The sequence below is a fragment of the Lepidochelys kempii genome, chromosome 21 (assembly GCF_965140285.1).
Source record: "Lepidochelys kempii isolate rLepKem1 chromosome 21, rLepKem1.hap1, whole genome shotgun sequence".
NCBI classification, from domain to species: Eukaryota; Metazoa; Chordata; order Testudines; family Cheloniidae; genus Lepidochelys; species Lepidochelys kempii.
Window position 1 is genome coordinate 890,411 of NC_136400.1, and position 22,223 is coordinate 912,633.

The window sequence follows — 22,223 nt, forward strand, 5'->3', positions numbered from 1 at the left end:
TGCCAGCCAAGCTGTGGCCGTGAGGTGACAAACCAGGGTCAGGTCCTGCCCGGCTACCGCCAGAGCGTTTGTGCATCTCCCCTCCCCCCCAGCGCTGGGGCGACGGGCACGGGGCCGGTCTTGCTGTCCGCAGCCCCGCCCTGAGGGAGGGCCCGCAACGGCCCCTGCATGGGAGGGCTGGGGCAGCAGCGCCTCAACTCCCGGCCTCTGAGGAGACATCGCGTGCGAATGTCACGCCCGCGCGGAAAGTGGCGGGATGAGGCGCTCCAGGTTGCGCGTGCGCGTTGGGCAGCTTCGGAGCGCGTCTCTCTGCGCCTGCGCGCCGAGGGCAAGGGGCTGGCGCAGGCGCCCTGAGGGCAGTGGTGTGGGGGCCACCGCGCAGGCGCAGCGGAGCGGAGCGCGCGGTCATTGCTGCTATGTCGGGGCCGGGGCCGGTGGCCGGGGAGGTAGCGGTAGATGCGCTACCCTACTTCGACCAGGGCTATGAGGCGCCGGGCGTACGGGAGGCGGTGAGTGCTGGGCCCCGCCCCCTGCGGTGCACGGCCGGTGTCGTGGGGCACAGGGGAGGGACCTGGAGAAGTGTAGACTGGGTGGGGGGAATGTGGGACGGGGGGGTACCGGGGGGAGGGGAGGGGAGGGGAGGGGAGGGGTGGGGGGGATGTGGGACCGGGGGGGGGTACCGGGAGGAGGGGAGGGGTGGGGGGAATGTGGGACCGGGGGGGGGTACCGGGAGGAGAGGAGGGGAGGGGAGGGGAGGGGTGGGGGGAATGTGGGACCGGGGGGGTACCGGGGGGAGGGGTGGGGTGTACGGGGTGGGGGGAATGTGGGACGGGGGGGGTACCGGGGGGAGGGGTCGGGGGAATGTGGGACCGGGGGGGGGGTACCGGGAGGAGGGGAGGGGTGGGGGGAATGTGGGACCGGGGGGGGGTACCGGGAGGAGGGGAGGGGGGGGGGGGAATGTGGGACCGGGGGGGGGGTACCGGGGGGAGGGGTGGGGTGTACGGGGTGGGGGGAATGTGGGACGGGGGGGGTACCGAGGGGAGGGGTCGGGGGAATGTGGGTAGGGGGGGTACCGGGAGGAGAGGAGGGGAGGGGTGGGGTGGGGGGAATGTGGGACGGGGGGGGGTATCGGGAGGAGGGGAGGGGAGGGGTGGGGGGAATGTGGGACGGGGGGGGGGGTATCGGGAGGAGGGGAGGGGAGGGGTGGGGGGAATGTGGGACGGGGGGGGGTACCGGGAGGAGGGGAGGGGTGGGGGGAATGTGGGACGGGGGGGGGTACCGGGAGGAGGGGAGGGGTAGGGGGAATGTGGGACGGGGGGGAGGTGTGTGCGTACCTGGCAGTCCTGGCCGGGCGGGGTACCGTGGGGAGGGGAGGGGTGGGGGGAATGTGGGACGGGGGGGTACCGGGGGGAGGGGTGGGGTGTACGGGGTGGGGGGAATGTGGGACGGGGGGGAGTACCGAGGGGAGGGGTCGGGGGAATGTGGGTCGGGGGGGGGTACCGGGAGGAGGGGAGGGGAGGGGTGGGGGAATGTGGGACGGGGGGGAGTACCGAGGGGAGGGGTCGGGGGAATGTGGGTCGGGGGGGGGTACCGGGAGGAGGGGAGGGGTGGGGGGAATGTGGGACGGGGGGGAGGTGTGTGCGTACCTGGCAGTCCTGGCCGGGCGGGGTACCGTGGGGAGGGGAGGGGTGGGGGGAATGTGGGACGGGGGGGTACCGGGGGGAGGGGTGGGGTGTACGGGGTGGGGGGAATGTGGGACGGGGGGGGAGTACCGAGGGGAGGGGTCGGGGGAATGTGGGTCGGGGGGGGGTACCGGGAGGAGGGGTGGGGGGAATGTGGGACGGGGGGGAGTACCGAGGGGAGGGGTCGGGGGAATGTGGGTCGGGGGGGGGGTACCGGGAGGAGGGGTGGGGTGGGGGGAATGTGGGACGGGGGGGAGGTGTGTGCGTACCTGGCAGTCCTGGCCAGGCGGGATCCAGCAGCTGTGATGCAGGGGTGGGACCATTCGGGGTGTGGAGACACAGAGCCATAACTAACAGGGGACAGCGGCCCAATGCGCAAAGCTGTGGGGATAGAGAAATGACGGGGTCCCAAAGCTTGCTCACTCCTGGTGGAGGAAAACCTACAGCGCATTCTGATCTGCAAGGAAAAATCCTGGATGTTTCTTTACATGTCAGAAATACACACGGATGGAGATCAGAGGACCACAAAAGGGGTCATGTCCAGGACAACCTGGACGTAACCCTACGGTGCGCTGACCCTGCTCCGCTCTGCTCTCTCTAGGCTGCGGCCCTGGTGGAGGAGGAGACGCGACGCTACCGGCCCACTAAGAATTACCTCAGCTACCTGCCCACGCCTGACTACAGTGCCTTTGAGGTGAGCCAGGGCTGGACACACAGGGAGGTGCTGTGGGCAGCCAGAGCCAGGCCTTGAAGTTTCCTGGTTACAGGGTCCTGCCAGGAGGCTGCTGCAGCCCAGGCCAGCTGTGCCCTCACTGTGGGGCTGAGGTGCAAAGAAAACTGCTGCCATCAGTCACTGCGTGGCAGGGCTCCGGCCTCTCCTGCCCTCAGGGGTGGGAGCACTCTGGGACTGTCCTTCCCCCTACTTGGCTGTGGGTAACTGTCTGCTCTGCACCAACAGACGGAAATTATGCGGAATGAGTTTGAGCGCCTGGCAGCTCGGCAGCCCATAGAGCTCCTCAGCATGAAACGGTGAGTGAGAGTCCGCACAAGCGACGTCTGTGAGCCACGTGGGCAAGGCCTGGTCTGGATGGGACCATTTCAGACCCTGGCAGGCCTGCTCTCGCTGACAGATGCTGTGTAGTGCACGATTCTTAGGCCAGGTCTACAGTACAGACCCATATTGGTAAAACTAAGCGACATAGTTATACCTACCTACCCTCTGTGTTGACAGCGCTATGTCGATGGGGGAGTTTCTCCTCTTGACACAGCTACTGCCTCTCGGGGAGATGGATTAACTAGGGGAAAAACTCTCCTATTGGCGTAGGAGCGTCTTCACTTAAGTGCTACAGCGGCGCAGCTGTATTGGTGCAGCTGTGCCAAAGCAACATTTTAAGTGTAGACCTGTCCTTATTTGTGCAGCTGCTTTTAATAATGCTTTGTTTTGTTGAAAATGTTGCAGCTTTAATTAGGGCTACTTTTCTTTAAAACATATAGTCTCGTTTTCTAACAGGAGGAACAGAGAAGCCAAAATCACATCTTTTTTTAGATGATGCAGCCATGGAGCCTCAGACTTCTTGGCAAGTTCAAATAGCTTCAACCTCTCTCTATTGAAAACTCAGGATTGCCAGAGTGGAGAGACATCCAGCTGAGACGCACGATAGGCTGACCACCCTTAAGTTTCAGCAGATAACCTTTCCTGTTGTATAGGTCAGCCCAGCTCTGTTAAATGTATGGACAATTTGAAATGGGAAGCTGCTACTTCTAGCAGTAATAGGCTGTATTTCATTCATTACATTTATTTTGACAAATAGCTACACATTGCATTGTTTCTTACTAAATAAAAATGGACTACAAGACTCCTTCCTCTATTTTCTCTATCTTGATGGCTGGTTCTGAGCATGACTCTTTGGACTCTATCTCTGGTAAACAGTAGGTAACGAAGATCCAAAGGCAACTAGGCATGTGCTAACTTTTCTAGGCCTTAGAATCCCCTTCCCATCTTCATCTAATATGATCATGATGTGAAGTTCTTGCTTTATAGAAAGCCTGTTTCAAATGTAGTAATACTATAGGGCAGCAGTTCTCAAACTTTAGCAACCTGAGTACCCTCATTTTGATTTAAAATTTTTTGCGGACCCTTGAACACCCTGCTGAGCCTGAGATCCCACCCCAACTCTACCCCTTCACCCACCTCTTCCAGCCCCACTCCTCCTCCCTCCCTCCCAGCGCCACCTGCACCCGAGGAACAGCTGTTCCATGGCAACTTCAGGGCTGTCCTTAGGGAAAATGGCACCCTGGGTGAACTTGCATTTTGGTGCCCTTGGCCCCCATGGGCATGGCGTGCACCCCTGCTCTAGAGAAGTCACATGGCTCGGCTTTTTGTCCAGTTGCCCCCCTCCAGCTTGGGTCCCCCGCATCCAGACACTGCTGCTCCGCCTGCTGTCTCCGCCAGCCCAGCTGGCTCTCTGCAGGTCGCGTAGGAATCAGGCAAACCCTGCGCATGGTGCCCCCTTTGGCAGGCCACCCTGGGGTACTGCCCACCTGGTGTCGTGCAGGAGGCGCTGGGAGTCAGATGACATGGCCAGCCATGGGAGTTTAATTGCTATGATTTTAAGAGCTGCCTGGGTCTGTTCAGTGAGAAATGTTGCTGTAGAAAATTACAAAATCTCATTTCAGCAAAGACGACTGACAAGAAGTAGAGAGAGATTAGGTATTTAGTGATATGCCTGCAGTTCTCAGCTAGAGACATTTGAAATCATAGTAATTGAGCAAATAAAAGTTGTTCTGCATACGGAGTGTATTGATGACTAGTTCTGAGCTGATGGCTTTCTCTACATTAGATTTGACACTTGGTCAGAGTTTGTGCTTCTGAGCAAAACTGGTTCTAGAAGGTCTAAATGATACCACCTTAATTGTAGTTGAGAGACATTTTTCTGGTTGGCTTTATTTCAGGTATGAGCTGCCTGCTCCCTCCTCTGGTCAGAAGAATGATATCACAGCATGGCAAGAATGTGTTAATAACTCAATGGCTCAGCTGGAGCATCAGGCTGTTCGGATTGAGAATCTGGAGTTAATGTCTCAGCATGGCTGCAATGCTTGGAAAGTGTATAACGAGTAAGTAGTCCCTTCTTTTCTTCTGAAAATACTGGACAAAAGTGGTGTCAATTTTCAGTTTTTCAGGTGTTTTCCATATAACTTCTTCAGAATAATTACCGAATTCTATTGAAATGTCTCTCACAACTTCAGAACCTATCCTGGAACCATGGTAGAGTTCATATGATCAGTCTGTATGCTGATGATGGTGGAAGGGAACTCTCTCTACCCTTCCTATTGAGACCACAGAAGTGGTTGCATAGCCTGCTGCAGTAGCCCTGCTATTGCCACAACCCTCTCTCTTGTGCCATGCACCTAACAGTCATATCCCATATTCCAGGCTCTCTCACTGTTCCAAATACAATGGGGCCCAGGGAGCCCAACAGAAGACAGCTGCAACATGTGCTGGTTTTGTGTCCATCTTTTCAGGGTCCCCAGATCTTCCTCCTCCCTTTCTGCAGAAGAAGTTTAGTTTTATTAGAGGGCAGATTGGAAGAGGGGGATGGGGTTTTAGACCTTACAGTGAAATCTGTCTTGAGTGACTATTAAGGGAACCAGCCAGAATCTGCTTTCCTCAGTGGTTCTCAAGCTAATTTGTGGAGCCCTTCCTGGGTGGTTTGCAGAATGGAGTATGTTAAAACCTAGACAGAGACAGGATTGAGGCATTCACAGAGATGTCTGAGAGAAGCTCTGAGTTCTACAGAATGAAAGAGGTTGGAGAATTCCTGGTAGATGTTTGTGCCCTTAACTGAAGTGTAAGGTGGGAAACTGAAGCATGAGTCCATCCAAATTTATGCTTAGTCAGGCTTTGTCTTTGATTCTATCTGAAAATGTACAAATATTGTCACTTATAGTTTCTGATATTTATGTGGCAAATAACAAACAGATAAAATGGAACAGGTAGGGTCCCAAGTTACTGAGTCCAGGATACCAGGACGCTCTTCTCCACTTCATGATGGTCATCTCAGTCTCTGGACAGATACTCTCCAACTTCAGTCCTCGTTCACTTTGTATTTTTTTTATACTTTCCACATCACATATGCATTAGCTTTCTTCCAATCAACATTAAGCACCATGTCTTACATAACACGTACAATACGCATGCACAAACTTCAGTGTATGTCACTTATGTTGTCCACATTATCTTTGTGTCACCTTACTCCTGCTTTTCCCGGTACTGGGACTTTCTGGCATGACGTTTTGTGTATTTTATTGCACTGATTACCTTTCTCTTGTCTGTGTCCTCCAACCCAATAAATTCTGTGAACAAAATAAAATGTCCTGTCAGCTGTAAACAATCATTTAAGCAAGTCTTCCTAAGAGAGAAATTGGCAAAATTCATGTCAAGGAAAGACTAGGCCAGAGCCTTAGCATAAGTATTACACTGGTCTATCCAACTCATTCTCTATACATGATCATAAACTATTAACATTAACAAAATGTAAACTTTTTTTAACATTCAGCAATTTTTCATCTCTGGATATCATAGTTCAATATGTGTGTGTCCTAAATTATTCATTAACCTTTATTTTTCTTATTTGAGTAGGAAAATTGTGGGGAATAATGTGTGCCAATTTGAGTATATTTTTATCTTTTCAAATACAGGTTTCCAAGGGACTTTTTGCTCAAAGTTTAGCATCACACTGATAAATCAATAAAAAGTCTTGTCAGTAATTTTGCCTGTTGTATTTTGAGGTGCATTTTTCAGTTTAGGGCCTATGTGTTTAATTGTTTCCCAGCAGGTCAACCCAAATCATACAGAGTTACTGTAAAATTGTTGTATAAGATACAGTGTGCCTCTTCAAGGTGAGGTGCAAATATCAGACATCTTGGCCTGGGTGGGGAGTATGACCATCATGTTGCCCTTATGTCATTTGGGAGAAATAAATGACATACCAGTCTTTGTTTTTCCTTGCTTCCCTCTGATTGTATAGCTCTGAGTGAGCTGATAAATTTAATGTGTTCTCCTGTTTTTACACTTTTCATCTTTGCTTATTAGACACCTGGTTCATATGATCGAACAAGCGCAGAAAGAACTACAGAAATTGAGGTAAGTGCAGCCCTTTCTCATCCTTGTGTTCAAACTTGGAAGGAACTCTAATGGGAATTCCCCAATAACCGATATAGAAAGGCCTCCACTCATCCCTAGGCTGCTGCCAGGGTTGTAGAGAAGAGGGTCTGGTCATGTTTCTTTTGGTTTTGTGCTGAAGCAGCAGGTGGTGAATTTTATGTCCGCAGTCCGCTTTCTCTTTAGACGTGGTACTTAGGTTTAGTTTATATGCATGCCTGTGACTGAGCTTCATGCTTCTGGTGCTGTGCATTTGGGTATCCAGGATCCTTTCCAGTAGCTGGGTTGCATTTCAAGCACAATAGCAAATGTTAAACTTCCAGGGGAGCAGAAAAAGTGAATGCAATTGTGTGGTTAAACAAGTAACATTTTCTCCCAGGAAAAACATTCAAGATCTCAACTGGCAGCGAAAGAACATGCAGCTCACAGCTGGGTCTAAGTTACGAGAGATGGAGTCAACGTAAGTGTCCAAAATCTCCTTCTCTTAATCTAATTCTTCCCCAAATACACATTCTGCATGGGTTTTTTTCTCCCTCTGAGAGGATAGCCTCCGACAGGCTTTTGGTGACCCAGTTAGATGTCTTTACAGGATTGGCATCACCTTGTGCATCTTTTATCAGGGAACACTAGCTGCAAGTAATAGTTGTTTAACTGGTCAGTGTGGCTGCTTGAAGCAGTGACTGAATAGGGAGGGCAGAGGACACATTAGCAATTTGAAATCACCTACAGAACTTACTTTATTTCTAAAACTCTTAGTTTTCTAACTGTCAGGAATCTGAATGTGTCAGGTTTTGCACATTGTGGTTTAACATCAAGTAACGAGAATGAACGTTCCATCACTTACTCTGTTTAAGTTGGTCATATGTAGTGGCTGAAGTTTATCAGATATTGAGGAACTACTTTCTTGTTTGTATCTAATGGACTGATCCAAAGGCGCAGCTACCTTGCTTTAATTATAGAAATAGTTATTGCTCTGAACAGTCTTAATTAGTATTTAAATTTTGGGTTTTTATATGTTCTGTTCCAGGTGGGTGTCTCTGGTCAGTAAAAACTATGAGATTGAGCGAACGATTGTGCAACTAGAAAACGAAATCTTACAAATTAAACAGCAGCATGGGGAGGCCAACAAGGAGAACATCGAGCAAGAGTTCTGAGGTCTGACCCCTGCCATTCACTGCAGCACATTTGCAACTTTTTTGTGTGGAGAGGCCACGTGTCCTTAGGCTCTCTAATATCTGCATGTGTAATGAGATGGAAAACCATCATCAGTGTTCAGTTTCTTGTTTTAAGACTAGGAGGAGGTAGAGCAGATTCAGGAAAAAAAAATCCTGCTCCATAGACTGAATGCACAAGGATTTCATGTGTGAATCTTTGGTTCTTGGACAGAACCATATTTAATTGTTTTTGTATTTCTTATACCTGAAATAAACATCTTTCTAACTTTCTTTGGCTTCTGATAGCTGTAAACATCTGAGCATTGTCAGATACTGAACCTCATGTAGGTACCTTAAGCTTGTACGCATGTTTCATTTCATAAGAGCCATTAGAGAGCATGATATTATCAAGGCCATAGATGGAACAAGTTCTTTCTTGAGACAACGTTTTGAATTTACTAATGAGAGTGGATTCATTGCTGTGGTTTCTATCTCCATGACCTTTAGAAGGAGCTTTTGCTGGTCTTTGCAAAAGCTGTTGTTTGCATTTCCTGGCACTTTGGCTTGTCTGGCAGATCTAGGGTTTGCTGCTTTGATCTCATTCTTTCTCTCATCTAGACTATCTTTTTCAGTGTATAAGGCACCTGTCCATAGTTCTAGGTGCAGTTTTTAAATTACGCCATAGATCTTGCTGCAACTACCCAAAGGGCAAAATGCTGTCCAACATTTTTCAGCCACATACGATATCATGGCACAGAAGGAAGAAACAACCCTGACTAGTGACAGTGCAAGAAAAGTTAACGTTAATAGTTTATTGCAAGTCACTAGGCCATTCTGTAAGAGGAACTGGAGCATGTACTTAATCTAAAGGAATGAATGGCCATATTCTAATAGCAAGTGTGCATCTTGAATTCAGACTGAGTAGATTTCCCTTAGTAATAAACAGGATACAGTTATGTGTGAACCAAAAAGAGAAATATATTTGATTCTTACTACAGTTAAAGCCTTCTAAAGAGATTAAAATTCTTGCCTTATTTTTATTTGTATCAGTCACAGACTCCAGTGTAATGGCTAGATCTTTGTTTGCCATGTGGATGATGATGTCAAATATAGCTGTCAGAATATCGCTTTCCTGCTGGAAGCCTGGTGTGACTTCTCTCCTACTGGTAGCCTGACCTTCTCTCCTACTGGTAGCCTAGTGTGGTCCCCTGCTGCCCTCATCCCTTACAGCTGTGAATTGCTTCCTGTTGCCTCTTAATCTGCATGTCACCTCCAATTCTAAATATGAACATAAAATCCAGCTACAGTGGATTAATATAAAATATCATGTTGTTAGTTTCTTAAACCAGGAGTTTAAATGAACAACGTGCTCTGCTCTTTGTGAGTCAACTTACCTGATAGAGAAAAATTTTATACTAGATCACTGGCTAAGTTGCCAAAGGTAGCTACGCTTCCCTCATGGGGATAGATACCCATCCCTCTACCAGTTTTAAAATACAGAATTCACTGCCTCAGATCAGTCTAATGCAGTCATTTCTACAACTGATTCTTTGCTGCTTACTCAAACCCAAGTATTTGCTATGCTTGTCCCTCTGTTTCTGTTTCAGAACTAGCACTCTTGAAATCTTATGAAGAGTGTCTTACATTAATCAGAGTTTGTCCCAAGCACTCTAGGATATAATGAAATGGTCAGACCTTATACCAAAATACTATGCTCCTGCTACAAAATGTAACTCTGAAGTTTCAGGTACTGTGATGCTGTTCCTTCCTTTTTGTCCTGATAGCCACACACACAATCATTGCACACATGTTATTACAAGTAAGTCCTTTTCTTTCTAGGCATTTTAAAATTTGGCTTTCATGGTGGTATTTTGAATGCCAGGGCTCTGCTTTTATATGGCAACTACTGCTGAAAATTATTTGTATTGCAGCGGTGCCTTGGAGCCCCAGTCAGGGACTAGGCCCCATTACACTTGGCATTGTACTAACACAACAAAAATTGGTACTCAGTTTTGTTTACGTCCATATGCATAACTGAAATGTGCACCTACTGCCATGTCCAGTATCCTGTTAACTTTAGCCCAGGCTCCCTCCTATACCCTGGGTATTTGTGAATGGGAAAGGGAGACTTATGATAAAGTACCGAAGAAATATAGTGCCCAGTAAGGGTCCTTCAGTATGCTGGGGTGAGGGAGTGCAAAGGAAGGTTGGCACCTCAGTGTGACCCTATCTTAAATTCAAACGTAAGCATTCTTTAATGCAGTCTTTATCTCATTGTGTTAATCAACAGGACACCTTGCTGCTTTGGCTGCTCGATGGAGAAGTAGGTGATTGTCAGTGTAAAAGTATAGGGAGCCCTCTTTAATAGAAAGCCCCACCACAATTCCATGGAACCGTGATCATTTGAATAGGAGGGGAGGAAATTTTCCTAAATCACATCAGGCAGCTTGGTAAGTTTTTGCTCTGAGACACATCGTTTTGGGATCTTCATCCTTTGCAAGCCCCAGTTGATTTGCTTAGAGAAATTTATGTAATGTGTTGCCAGTGATGCTGTGACACTTGTGAGAAGCAGAGAAGTCTCTCAAAAATAAGTTTCTTACCTTATCCATATGTATTCCATTCCTGGCTGTCATGTGCTCTGCCAAAAGATTCTGATCTCAGCGGTGTCTGTTGGAGCCACACCTGTGCCTTGATTGCCCTCATTCCCCACCCGTAAGGGCATACAGAGTGAAGTAGGACCAGCCTTCCCTCAGTTCCTTTGCCAAGGAGAATCAGAATCCAGGAATTAAGACTCCTTAGTAGTGGGAAAGGAGGCTGGATGATGGATTACATATTGACAATGCAACTTGAAGAACCACATTTATTACAGAGTAGGTATCCTTCCTTCCATATGTATTCCACTCTAGGTGACTAACAAACAGTGACTTGATGTGGAGGAGGTGGGTGCTCAGAATCTACAAAACCAGTGATTGTAAGACAGCTTTGCCAAAATGGGCATCCAACTGGGAAGCCTCAATGAGGGAATAGTGTTTTGTAAATGCATGTACTGATCCCCAAGTAGGTGCCCTGCAGATTTCAAAGATGGAAAACCTTTCAAAGAAACCACAGATGCAGCCTGCGCCCTAGTCAAATGGGCTCTGCCCTGACTTGGTGGGTAGGTTTCTAAACTAGCTAGTGTTGGGATTCCCTCTGAGACCTTTCCATGTGGCTTATCCAGAACACCTGGTCCAGTTCTGGGAAAAGACTTTATCCAGTTCTCTAGGATCCAAAAAACTCAGTTCAGATCCAGCTCATCACTCAGGTTACTTCATTAGGCACTTAACAGCTCTTTGCCCAGGCTGGCCAGACGAAGGTGCTGGGAGTTTAGGTACAGGATGAGCCATAATCCCAATTCATGTCACACACTACACAGTTTATACACATCTTTCCTAGCTACTTATAGCTATACTTTTTCTATATGAGGACAAATCACTTTGCAGATTAGTTAAGGCAAACTTATCAGTTCATTGTGTTCCTGCCTATTTGGTTTACTATAAACACACCTACAATAGTTAGTTGTGTTAATTTCTCTCTTCCCATACTTACTATAAATATTCACAATAGCTAGTGGTGTCAGCAATTACTTGTTTGGGCTTGTCTTAACTTGGACCTACTCATGTCAGCTAAATTAGCCCTACAGTGAGCTTATAACATAGTAATAGAGACCCATTTTGAAAGCCTTTGGGATGATGTAGCTTGACCCGTAACCCTATCTGCAATAGCAGAAGCAATAAACAGTCTAGGAGAGACCCTGACTGTTTTGGTTGTATCAAGGTAAGTGGAGAGAGTTCTGAGTACATCTAAGGTATGAAGCCTAGCCTCCCCTTGTTCGGTATGTGATTTTAGGAAAGAACACAGATAAGGTGGGTCATCTGGTTTAGATGAAGTCAGAGATCACATTGGGTAAAAATTCTTGTTGAGGTCCTGTGGAAGACAGTGTATGGTGCGTCTGCCACAAGTACCTGCATCTTCCCTAACATTTGGGCTGATAGCCTTTTTAGTGGCAATCACTATCTCTATTAAAAGGTAGTTTAGCAAGCATGATGCCAAGGACTCAGGGAACCCATCAAGCTAGCTGAAACCACATTGAGATTTCAGGCAGGAGAGGGGTTCTAGGACTGGAAGATAACATGAACTAGTCCTGCACTTACTGTCAGTCTTGTGGAATCTTTTATGCTTTGAATTAGAATGTTGAAAATATCAGCAGAGCAGCTTCTTTCCACTGTGGTTAACCAGCCAGCATCCATGCTGTGACATACTGAGGGGATGGGTCTGGATGAAAAATGTGTTTTGAGAACTTGTCAGGAATCAGAGCTAGTGTTACTGGTGTATGTTGGTTAATGTGTGTTGTTTGGAACAAGCAGTATAGCCCCATTACACTTTGTAGTTGCTTCTTTCAAACAATATCTGCATGGTGATATGAAGACAGAACTGTATTTTGTCTAATTTTGTATGTAGTCTTATGGTTCTCTTTAATTTTCTGTCTTCTGTATGATTGTCATTTGCGTTGCTATTAATGTGCAGCAGAAAGATGATATGTAATGAAATGACTATATACTTTATTTAAAAGTGAACAGCAAAATAACCCGTCACCAAAGCCTGTTCACAATATGAATATTTTATGAAGCCTCAGACTGCTGGCAAGGAGGCCAGTACAACCACACCTACTTTTAGGAAGTTGTGAAAAACTTAATCTGAACCAGTAAGCAGGAAAACAAAAGGCTGACTGCTGATGGAGAACATGAAACACTTGGTGGGGTATGTGAAAACTGTGATACAAGCAGGAAGGAACTGAGTAGCAAATTACAGTTTTGGTCCTAAATTTAACAGTTTTGATTGATTTATTCTAGACTAACTCTTAATGCTTATCACTTCGATTAGTGATGAGGTACCACAACCCACTATTTCAATGCTGTACTTATCCAGTAAATTATTTTTATAACTCAGATAGTAATCTTAAAAACAGGTCTGTTGCTTATTCTTAACCAATTAGTATTTATTAATTCACCACAGACAATAGGGGTTGTCAGTAACAGTAAACAGTATTTTAATCAAATGAGCACATAAACTAGGTGTATAACAAAATACAGCTTGAAAAAGGAAAAAGACAATTACTGTGATTTCTTTGACACAAAATTATTAACTATAAAACGCAAATGAAAAATTATCTTGTAATCTATGAACAAGTTCTATATCTCAAATGAGGAGGTAATTTATAAGAAATAAGGAACTGGTCAAACTGACCCATGGTAATTCACACTATTTATCATTCTCTACAAAATGAGACCTTTTAGGTTTCAGCCGAATACAGGGGAGAGATGAATAGGTATGAGAAACTACTTAAGAGGAATAATTGTTTTTCTACTCCCTGCCAAGTTTATCTGGGCTCATAAGATAGACAAACCAATACATACATGGCTTGGCCTGTAGTTGGCCCCCAAACTTATTCACTTGGTAACTGAAAGACCCAAATAGAATGACCTTATCTATGATTTCAAAAAAAGTGAACAAAAGGCAACTTTTAAATTTTGCCACTCCTCTCAACTGCTGGTTCATGAGGCAGGGGGTGTTGAGGGTCATGGTACTGCCTGTTCCTTTAGATTCAAACTCTTCTTTTTGGTTTCTGTATGGTCTGGTGTTTGGCTTCAGCTTATTTTTCCAAAATCCTTTTTGGAGTTTACACAAGCACTGTCTCCTACACATTGCTTTCAACCTCCAATATAGAACCCAATCCTGTTCATAAAGGGGTAGCCTCAATTCACCAAAATGAAACGCTAAACAGGGAGCCACTTTTTTTTTAACAGAATGTCCAACTTCGCTTCTGAAAACAATGTTGCATATCAATTCATTCCAATAATTACTGTGGGATCCTTACATTAACTTTTATATATGTATTTTTTAAACATCCTATCTCAAGTGAGCAGGAGCATTTGAACCCTCAGAACTCAGCACCACCTGCTTCCAGTTCAGCTACACTAGCAACTAGTAAGGATTAGTCATGGTGTTAGCCACTATCTCGGCCGGCCACCGTGGGAAGGGCAAGATGGATTGCATGGCCAGTAGGTCACCCACCTATGTGTGAGGTGACAGGGGGATGCTGGCCATTGGGTTTGGTTTCTTGGTGCTGTGATGAGCGTGGCCACCGACAACGACACCAAATGTAACGGTGCCCCTCTTCGGGTCCCTGGCAGGGACAAACCGGGCCCTCCGGGGGTAACGGCCTCAGCCTCGAGCCGCTGGCCCTGACCGCTCAGCGGAGTGGCCGCAGCAGGGTCAGACCTTGCTGGGGGGCGACCCTGAGTCGCTCACGCTTGGCGCGGCTTAGGGACGCCCCTGAGCTGGGGGCGAAGGGGCTGGGCCTGGGGTGGCCAGGCGGGAGGCGGCAGCCAGGGCCTGGGCGGACAGCCGCCCCGGGGACAGGCCTGAGGGAAGAGCCTCTCCCCCTCCGCCCCCATGGCCCGGCCCGGCCCGGCCCCGGCCCCGGCCCCGGCCCCGGCCCCGGCCCCGGCCCCGGCCCACCCGCGCCGGGCGGGAGCTGGCTGCGGCACGGCTGGAGAGGGGAGAAGGGCCCGCCTTGCGCCGCTGCCCCTCACGCGCTCTGCCGCGGCCGGGCAGCCTGCTTCCACCCCGGGCAGCTGATTGGCTGCAGCCCCTAAGGGAGCCACGGCTCAGCCAGTCGGGCCGAAGAGGGGAGCCTGGCGGAGAGGAAAGGAAGCCCCGCCCCTCGTTGCCCCGCCCCTTTCCGCGCCCGCTCTCCGCCGCAGCTGAGGCCGAGCCGAAGAGCGAAGCAGCTTCACGGCGCCTCCTTGTTCCAGCCAGGGAGGAACGCTATGCGCACGCGCCGCAGCTGCCCAGGGCCATGCCGTACGCGCTCCCTCCAAAGGCGCGGGCACGCTCGGCACGCTGTGCGCGTTCCCTTGAAGTGGCGTGTCGGCCGCGCGCTCCACGCTGCCCGCGCTCTGTAGCCGCGGCGTGTCGGGTGCGCGCCTCGCTCGGCCACGTGCCCAGCCCCGCCCCTGCACCGCCTAACGCGTACCTACCGGGCACGAGCACGCAGCGTGTGCGGGAGCCCGGTGACGCGGGGCGTGCGGGCGCAGGCGCGGAGCTGTGCGTGCGCGGAGCGGGGAGTCGGGTTCAAAGGAGGAAACATGGCGGAAAACAAAGGAGGCGGCGGGGAGGGGGCCGCGGAGCCCGGCCCGGACGGTGGCGGCCAGGAGCCCGCAGCCGCGTCCCCCTCCGGCTCCGCCCCGCCCGCCGTCGCCCCGCCCGAGGAGCGCGAGAGTCCCGGGGCGGCGGCCGAGAAGGGCCCGGCGGAGGCGGAGGCCGCGGCAGGCCCCGGCCCCGGCCCCAGCCCAGTGCCCCCCCTGCCGGCGGCCGCGCCGGGCCCGCTGTCGCTGCTGGACACCTGCGCCGTGTGCGCGCAGAGCCTGCAGAGCCGGCGGGAGGCCGAGCCCAAGCTGCTGCCCTGCCTGCACTCCTTCTGCCGCCGCTGCCTGCCCGAGCCCGAGCGCCAGCTCAGCGTGCCCGTGCCGGGCGGCGCCAACGGCGACATCCAGCAAGGTGAGGCCGGGCGGCGGGACGGGGCCCGGCGCCGCCGGGGCCGGGGCCGGGCGGGGGCCTGCTCCGCGCCCTGCCCACGACAGGCGGCACAGGTCGGGGTTGGGCTCTTGCCGGAGGGACCGAGCCCCGGAGCCCCGGGCTGGGCGTGGGCCCGGGGTCCGAGCTGCCGGGAGCGCCGAGCCTCCGCGAGTCCGAATTGTTCCGCGCTCTCTGGGAAGCGGAGCGCCCGCGCCCGGTGTGCGGAGCGACTCCCGCAGCGCGCTCTGCCTTCCCCGGGCACCCGGCGCTGCCGCTGTGCCGTGAACTTGGGGGCCGAGGCGGTCAGGCTGAGCCTCTCCGAGCAGAGGGAGAGTCCCGAATCTGGCATGTGAGCCTTTGGGGGCTTATTAGCTCAGCTCTGTTGGGAACTACCCACGCATAGTCTCGAAAAATAGACTCGTTTGAGAAACCTAGAGAGCTTCATGGAGCCCTCCCCCAGTTTTGTCTTAATTTAGTTCCGTTTGGAACAGTCTTTGTTTGCAAGCAGTGGTGTAGGATAAGAATTAAAATCTAGGCACCCTTATGCCGTTGATTGGATGTATTTTGTTGATTCGATCTTTTTAAGAATATGCTGTAATACTGATTTTCTGGTAATTTTATGTTTGGTTTAAAAGGTGGTTTGGGAAGGAATAAGTATGTATTTGGGCTACCTTTAGTTTGCCAACCTGTTCATTCACAGTCATGGTAAAATTGCATCTTTGTGTTGTCATCCATTTTGGCACAGTTAGATGGAATGAGGATGGCAAAATTCATGTAATTATGTATGGTGGTTTTCTTATGTCGACCTCTTTTTTTGAATGGTGTCAAAGTAACAGTCGTGTTAGTCTGTATTCGCAAAAAGAAAAGGAGTACTTGTGGCACCTTAGAGACTAATAAATTGGTTAGTCTCTAAGGTGCCACAAGTACTCCTTTTCTTTTTTGAATGACCTATGTGATACTTCATATGACACTCATACTGTATGTTCCTGGAAGATGACAGTCTTGGCCTTGTAGTTAAACAGACCTGAAAACTTTCTTGGCTAGTCTTCTCAAATAATTTTGTCTCTGGTAGTTATAATGTGAATGCCAACAACAATTTGGAGAACTTAACTTCATTTGAATCCTGGTTACTACATGGTTTCTTTCTAGAAGAATCTGCATGTGCATGTTAGAAATGCTGTGTCTATTGGTATAATATTTCCATGTTCAATTGGGATACATAATGGGATTTATTTCTAAACTTGTTTAAAACTGAAAGTTAGCATATGTTTTGAAACTTTCAGGTTTTTAGATATTTAAATTACCATTTTAAAAGCAGTTTTTATAAATAGTTATTTTGGTTTGGTTATAAGGAACACTCTTGGGAACATTTTCATGAAAGGGCCCCTTTTCCAGTTTTACAACTGTTTAAAAAAATTTGCTCACTTAAATGAAATGCACCTAAATGCAACTTTTTGTAAAACGCTGTTTATTTTCATCAGTATTCAACAATAAGAAATAATGTAGGGTCAAGCGATTACAAAAATTAAGTGCGATTAACTGTGCTGTTAAACAGTAATAGAATACCATTTAAATATTTGGGTGTTTTTCTACATTTTAAAATGTATTGATTTCAATTACAAAACAGAATACAAAATACAGCGTTCACTTTATATTTATTTTTGATTACAAATACTTGCACTGTAAAAAAACAAAAGAAATAGTATTTTTCATTTCACCTAATACAAATACTGTAGTGCAATCCCTTTATCATGAAAGTTGAATTTACAAATATAGAATTATGTATAAAAAATAACAGCATTCAAAAATAAAACAATGTAAAACTTTAGAGCCTACAAGTCCACTAAGTCCTACTTCAGCCAATGGCTCAGACAAACAAGTTTTGTTACAATTTGCAGGAGATAATGCTGCCTGCTTCTTGTTTACAATGTCACCTGAAAGTGAGAACAGGCGTTTGCATGGCACCATTGTAGTTGGCGTCGCAAGATATTTACGTGCCAAATGCGCTAAAGATTCATGTGTCCCTTCATGCTTCAACCATCATTCCAGAGGACATGCGTCCTTCCAGATGACGGGTTCTGCTCAATAACAATTCAAAGCAGAGTGGCCCGAAGCATGTTCATATTCATCATCTGAGTAAGATGCCACCAGAAAAAGTTGATTTTGTTTTTTGATGGTTCAGGTTCTGTAGTTTCTGCATTGGAGTGTTGTCTTTTAAGACTTCTGAAAACATGCTTCACACCTCGTCCCTTTCAGATTTTGGACTGCACTTCAGATGCTTAAACCTTGGGTCCAGTGCTGTACCTATTTTTCGAAATCTCACATTGGTACCACCTTTGCATTTTGTCAGATCTGCTCTGAAAGTGTTCTTAAAACGAACATGTGCTGGATCATCATCCGAGACTGCTATAACATGAAATATATGCAAAAAGAAAAGGAGTACTTGTGGCACCTGAACGCATCCGATGAAGTGAGCTGTAGCTCACGAAAGCTTATGCTCAGATAAATTTTGTTAGTCTCTATGGCGCCACAAGTACTCCTTTTCTTTTTGCAAATACAGACTAACACAGCTGCTACTCTGAAACATGAAATGTATGGCAGAAGGTTGGTGAAACAGAACAGGAGACCTACAATTCTCCGCCAAGGAGTTCAGTCACAAATTTAATTAACACATTTTTTTAAATGAGCATCATCAGCATGGAAACATGTCCTCTGGAATGGTAGTCGAAGCATAAAGGTGGCATACCAATGTTTAGCGTATCTGGCACGTAAATACCTTGCAACGCCAACTACAAAAGTGCCATGCGAATGCCTGTTTTCACTTTCAGGTGACATTGTAAATAAGAATCAGGTAGCAGTATCTTTTGTAACTGTAAATAAACTTGTTTGTCTGAGTGACTGAAAAAGGAGTAGGACTGAGTGGATTTGTAGGCTCTAAAGTTTTACATTGTTTTGTTTTTGAGTGCAGTTATTTAACAAAAAAATCAACATTTGTAAGTTACACTTTCACAATAAAGAGATTTCACTACAATACTTTTATGAGGTGAATTGAAAAATACTATTTTGTTTATCTTTTTACAGTGCAAATATCTGTAATTAAAATATGAAGTGGACACTGTACACTTTATATTCTGTTTCAGAGTAGCAGCCGTGTTAGTCTGTATCTGCAAAAAGAAAAGGAGTACTTGTGGCACCTTAGAGACTAACAAATTTATTTGAGCATAAGCTTTCCTGAACTACAGCTTACTTCATCAAATGTTTAATAGAAATCAATATATTTGAAAATGTAGAAAAAATTCTAAAATATTGAAGAATAAGTTTTAATTGGTATTATGTTTAATAGTGTGATTAATCACGATTAACTTCTTTAATCACGATTAATTTTTTGAGTTAATCGCATGAGTAACTGCGATTAATTGACAGCTCTAAAACAGTGTCATTCTTTTCATCACTGAAACTTTTCTGACATTTGTGTTCGCAACTCAAGCTGCTTCTTTTTAATAAAACTTGGTTTGGCCTTAGTCTTCAATCAGAATGAGTGCTTTTGGCAGGTTTGAAGAATTTTAGGTTAGAAACATCATTAGATATTTGTATATGGTCTGCACATGGTATGAAATACACACTGAGCTGCAGAGCTCCAGCTATGTACTTATGATCTAAACAGTAGTGGTTCTCAATCAGGGTTATGTGTACACGTGGAGGTACACAAAGGGGTATCAACTCATCTAGATACTTGTCTAGTTTTACAACATGCTACATAAAAAGCACTACCAAAGTCAGTACAAACTAAAATTTCATACAGACAATGATTTGTTTATACTGCTCTATCTACTGTACACTGAAATGTAAGAAAACTATTTGTATTCCAATTGATTTATTTTATATTTGTATGGTAAAAATGAGAAAACAAGCAAATTTTTAGTAATGTGTTGTGACACTTCTATATTTTTGTCTGATTTTGTAGGCAAGTAGTTTTTAATTGAGGTGAAACTTGGGGGTACGTAAGACAAATCAGACTCCTGAAAGGGGTACAGTAGTCTGGAAAGGATCAGAGGCTCTCAACTAGAGTATAAACCAATTAATACAGTAGTTCACCCTTTGTTTGCCAGCTGGTCCACCTTAACCTTGCCTGTTCTTGACACTGCCTATACATCTGTCCCATATTGTTATGTGAAGGCACTAATTTAGTCCTCATTCATTCTGTGCTTTGTGCTCTTGCAGAGTGCACAACTTGAATTTGATATCTTTGGGGTATACTGGAAAACAGTAGAGAACACATCAAATGTTCTAGCAAATGGTATCAGAAGGTCCATCTTAAAATGAAGGTTCTTAAAATGAAGGTTCATTAAATCTTATTTGAAGGATTTTGACACATCTGTTGGCGTTTTGCTGAGGCCAGATTCTAAATCTTGCATGCTGTATAGGATGTACTGTACTAAAGGATGTAGAGGATTATCAAGCCAAATTTTGCATGCTTTATCTAATAATGGCATGTTCAGATAAACAAGTGTCCCAAGTATAGAGAATTAGTAAAGAGTAACTTCTGCAGAAAATAAATAATTTAAGGATGGAAAACAAATTCCGATAACATTCTCTTAGGGGCAGCTCTACCAATTTTGCTGCCCCAAGCAGTCGCCGCCGAATTGCTGCTGCTGCAACAGCAGTGGAGCTGCTGTCAAATTGCTGCTGCGCCCGGAAGAGCAGCGGAGCTGCTGCCCAAAAGCTGCTGTGGCGGAGCTGCCGCTGAATTGCCGCCGCGCGACACGGAGTGCTGCCCTGTTCTGAATGCCACCCCAAGCACCTGCTTGGAAAGCTGGTGCCTGGAGCCGGCCCTGCATTCTCTTAAAGAACACTAGGCCATATTCTGTGCTGATGTAAAAGACACCTTACCTGTTTGATGGGGCAACTTAGACACCTAACTGATGTGTGAATTGAAATGTGTAAACATCCAGTACTGTGGTTCATCTGACTATAGGTATTTAAATTGATGCCCAAGGATGGCTCTGAAAAATGCATCAACTTCATGGACAAGGAAGTATTATAGCCCTGTTGGAAGCTGTGGAGGACAGGGTGCAGCACTGCATGGTCAAACTTCCATCAGCCCAGCAGGTTCCCTAGGAACTGAGTAAAACCAGAAAGCTATAGATGTTTGAAGAGTACTGGTGTTCAATGGACACACATTCCTACAAACTACAGATGGAACTAGCTAGATGGCAAGAAAATCATGGTATTTGTGGGAATGGAACATTCTTGCACCAGAGGCAGCTACAGCATTGCTGAGCAGTGTGTGATGCAATCATGGGCAGTGTAAACCACAATGTTTAAATTTTCCTGCTTTCATTACTGCCACCTTTGCAGAAGCTCCTTTTCTTTCATGTATAATTCTGCAATCCATATGGCCTGTTAGCATGCCATGAGCAGCTACTTTCCCTGTCAGTCTTGATAGTTAGCCATGCCCACTGATACACCTGAAGCATCCTGTGCAACTGCAGGATACTACTTTCTGATTACATGCTCCATTGTTTTTATTTTACATGTATTTTAATTTACATCACGCTTGGATTATGTTTACAAGATTTTGCACACCTACGCTAAAAGATTGTTAAGGGCGAGTGAAAACTATTGGTTATATATATTTTTTTTCCTTGGGAAGAGTGGGGTAGAGTGACACTTCTTCTTTTCTGGTAAATTTGTCCTGTTACCGTTGCTAGCTCGTTAATCTCATTTTTCACTCCTTAGATTCCTTAAAGGATCTGGAGTTTTAAACATTAAGTAGGATATAGGCCCATAATTTCACAAATTGGCCATGGGGCATGAGGGAGAATGGGCTGGTTTTACTCTACCCTGGAGTATAAACAGATAGTGTAAAAGAGCCATTTTCATGTATTTCTGAAAATGACTGACATGGGAGAGTTCCATTTTATTATCTAGATGGTAAAACAATTCTGCTGTATTAAAGGAGTGCTTTGAAGCATGCTTACCTTTGTCCTTCAAGTGATGCCTAAATGCTCAGTGAAATACTTTTGGGGGTTTAATATATTTCACAATTGATAGTGAGTTGAAGATAATTAAATAATGGTTGAGTTTCTGTAGTTGTTTTTACTGTCCAGATGGAGGCAGTTTCCTGCAGGGCTGGGTTACTGGTCATCTGCACAATTGCTTGTTTATGTTCTGACAGTGAAATTTTAAATGTGGAAAAATAGAAACTTTTTTTCAAGTGAAAGCTTAAAATGTCAGGAAAGGAGATACATCTAACACTTTAGGATCCACTTTTTTTTTTTTCTTGCACCCATGATTTTCTTCTCTCCCTGAGAAGATAGGTTGTTCTGAGAATTTCACAATATTTCAGTGAGGTATTTGCAATCTGTTAAGGAGATTATATCCCACTATGGAGAATGTGGAGTTCTCCTAGCCCCTTATGAACACCACAAAGGGTCAGGACTTCATTAGGCTACTGAAATCTTAGCCAGTGAGCCCACGAGGAGAAGTTTTCTGAAAACTTTAGGAAAACATAGACATAGGGTTAAATGGAAGTGTGCATGTAATCAGATGCATTAATACTTCTTGTGGTTTCAGAGTAGCAGCTGTGTTAGTGGTGAATGCTGTAAT

General features: G+C 46.6%; 2 protein-coding genes across 3 annotated transcripts in view; both read left to right on the forward strand.

Annotated features, from left to right (window-relative positions):
• Positions 1-367: 367 nt before the first annotated feature.
• Positions 368-8,288, forward strand: BCAS2 (BCAS2 pre-mRNA processing factor). 2 transcript variants are annotated; one of them, XM_073320069.2, is made up of 7 exons: positions 368-509; positions 2,284-2,376; positions 2,641-2,711; positions 4,635-4,796; positions 6,775-6,825; positions 7,223-7,303; positions 7,871-8,288. In XM_073320069.2, exons 1-7 carry the CDS (start codon positions 417-419, stop codon positions 7,995-7,997), a joined length of 678 nt encoding a protein of 225 aa, XP_073176170.1. In that variant the 5' UTR covers positions 368-416; the 3' UTR covers positions 7,998-8,288. The 2 variants fall into 2 exon arrangements, with proteins under 2 accessions (XP_073176170.1, XP_073176172.1); XM_073320071.2 differs by lacking the exon at positions 2,641-2,711.
• A 6,773-nt stretch (positions 8,289-15,061) lies between these two features.
• TRIM33 (tripartite motif containing 33) overlaps positions 15,062-22,223 on the forward strand; it is an 81,041-nt gene continuing 73,879 nt past the window's right edge. Inside the window, exon 1 of the mRNA XM_073320068.2 lies at positions 15,062-15,596. Within this exon, the coding sequence (XP_073176169.1) occupies positions 15,185-15,596 (412 nt within the window). The 5' untranslated portion in view covers positions 15,062-15,184. The remainder of the gene's footprint in view (positions 15,597-22,223) is intronic.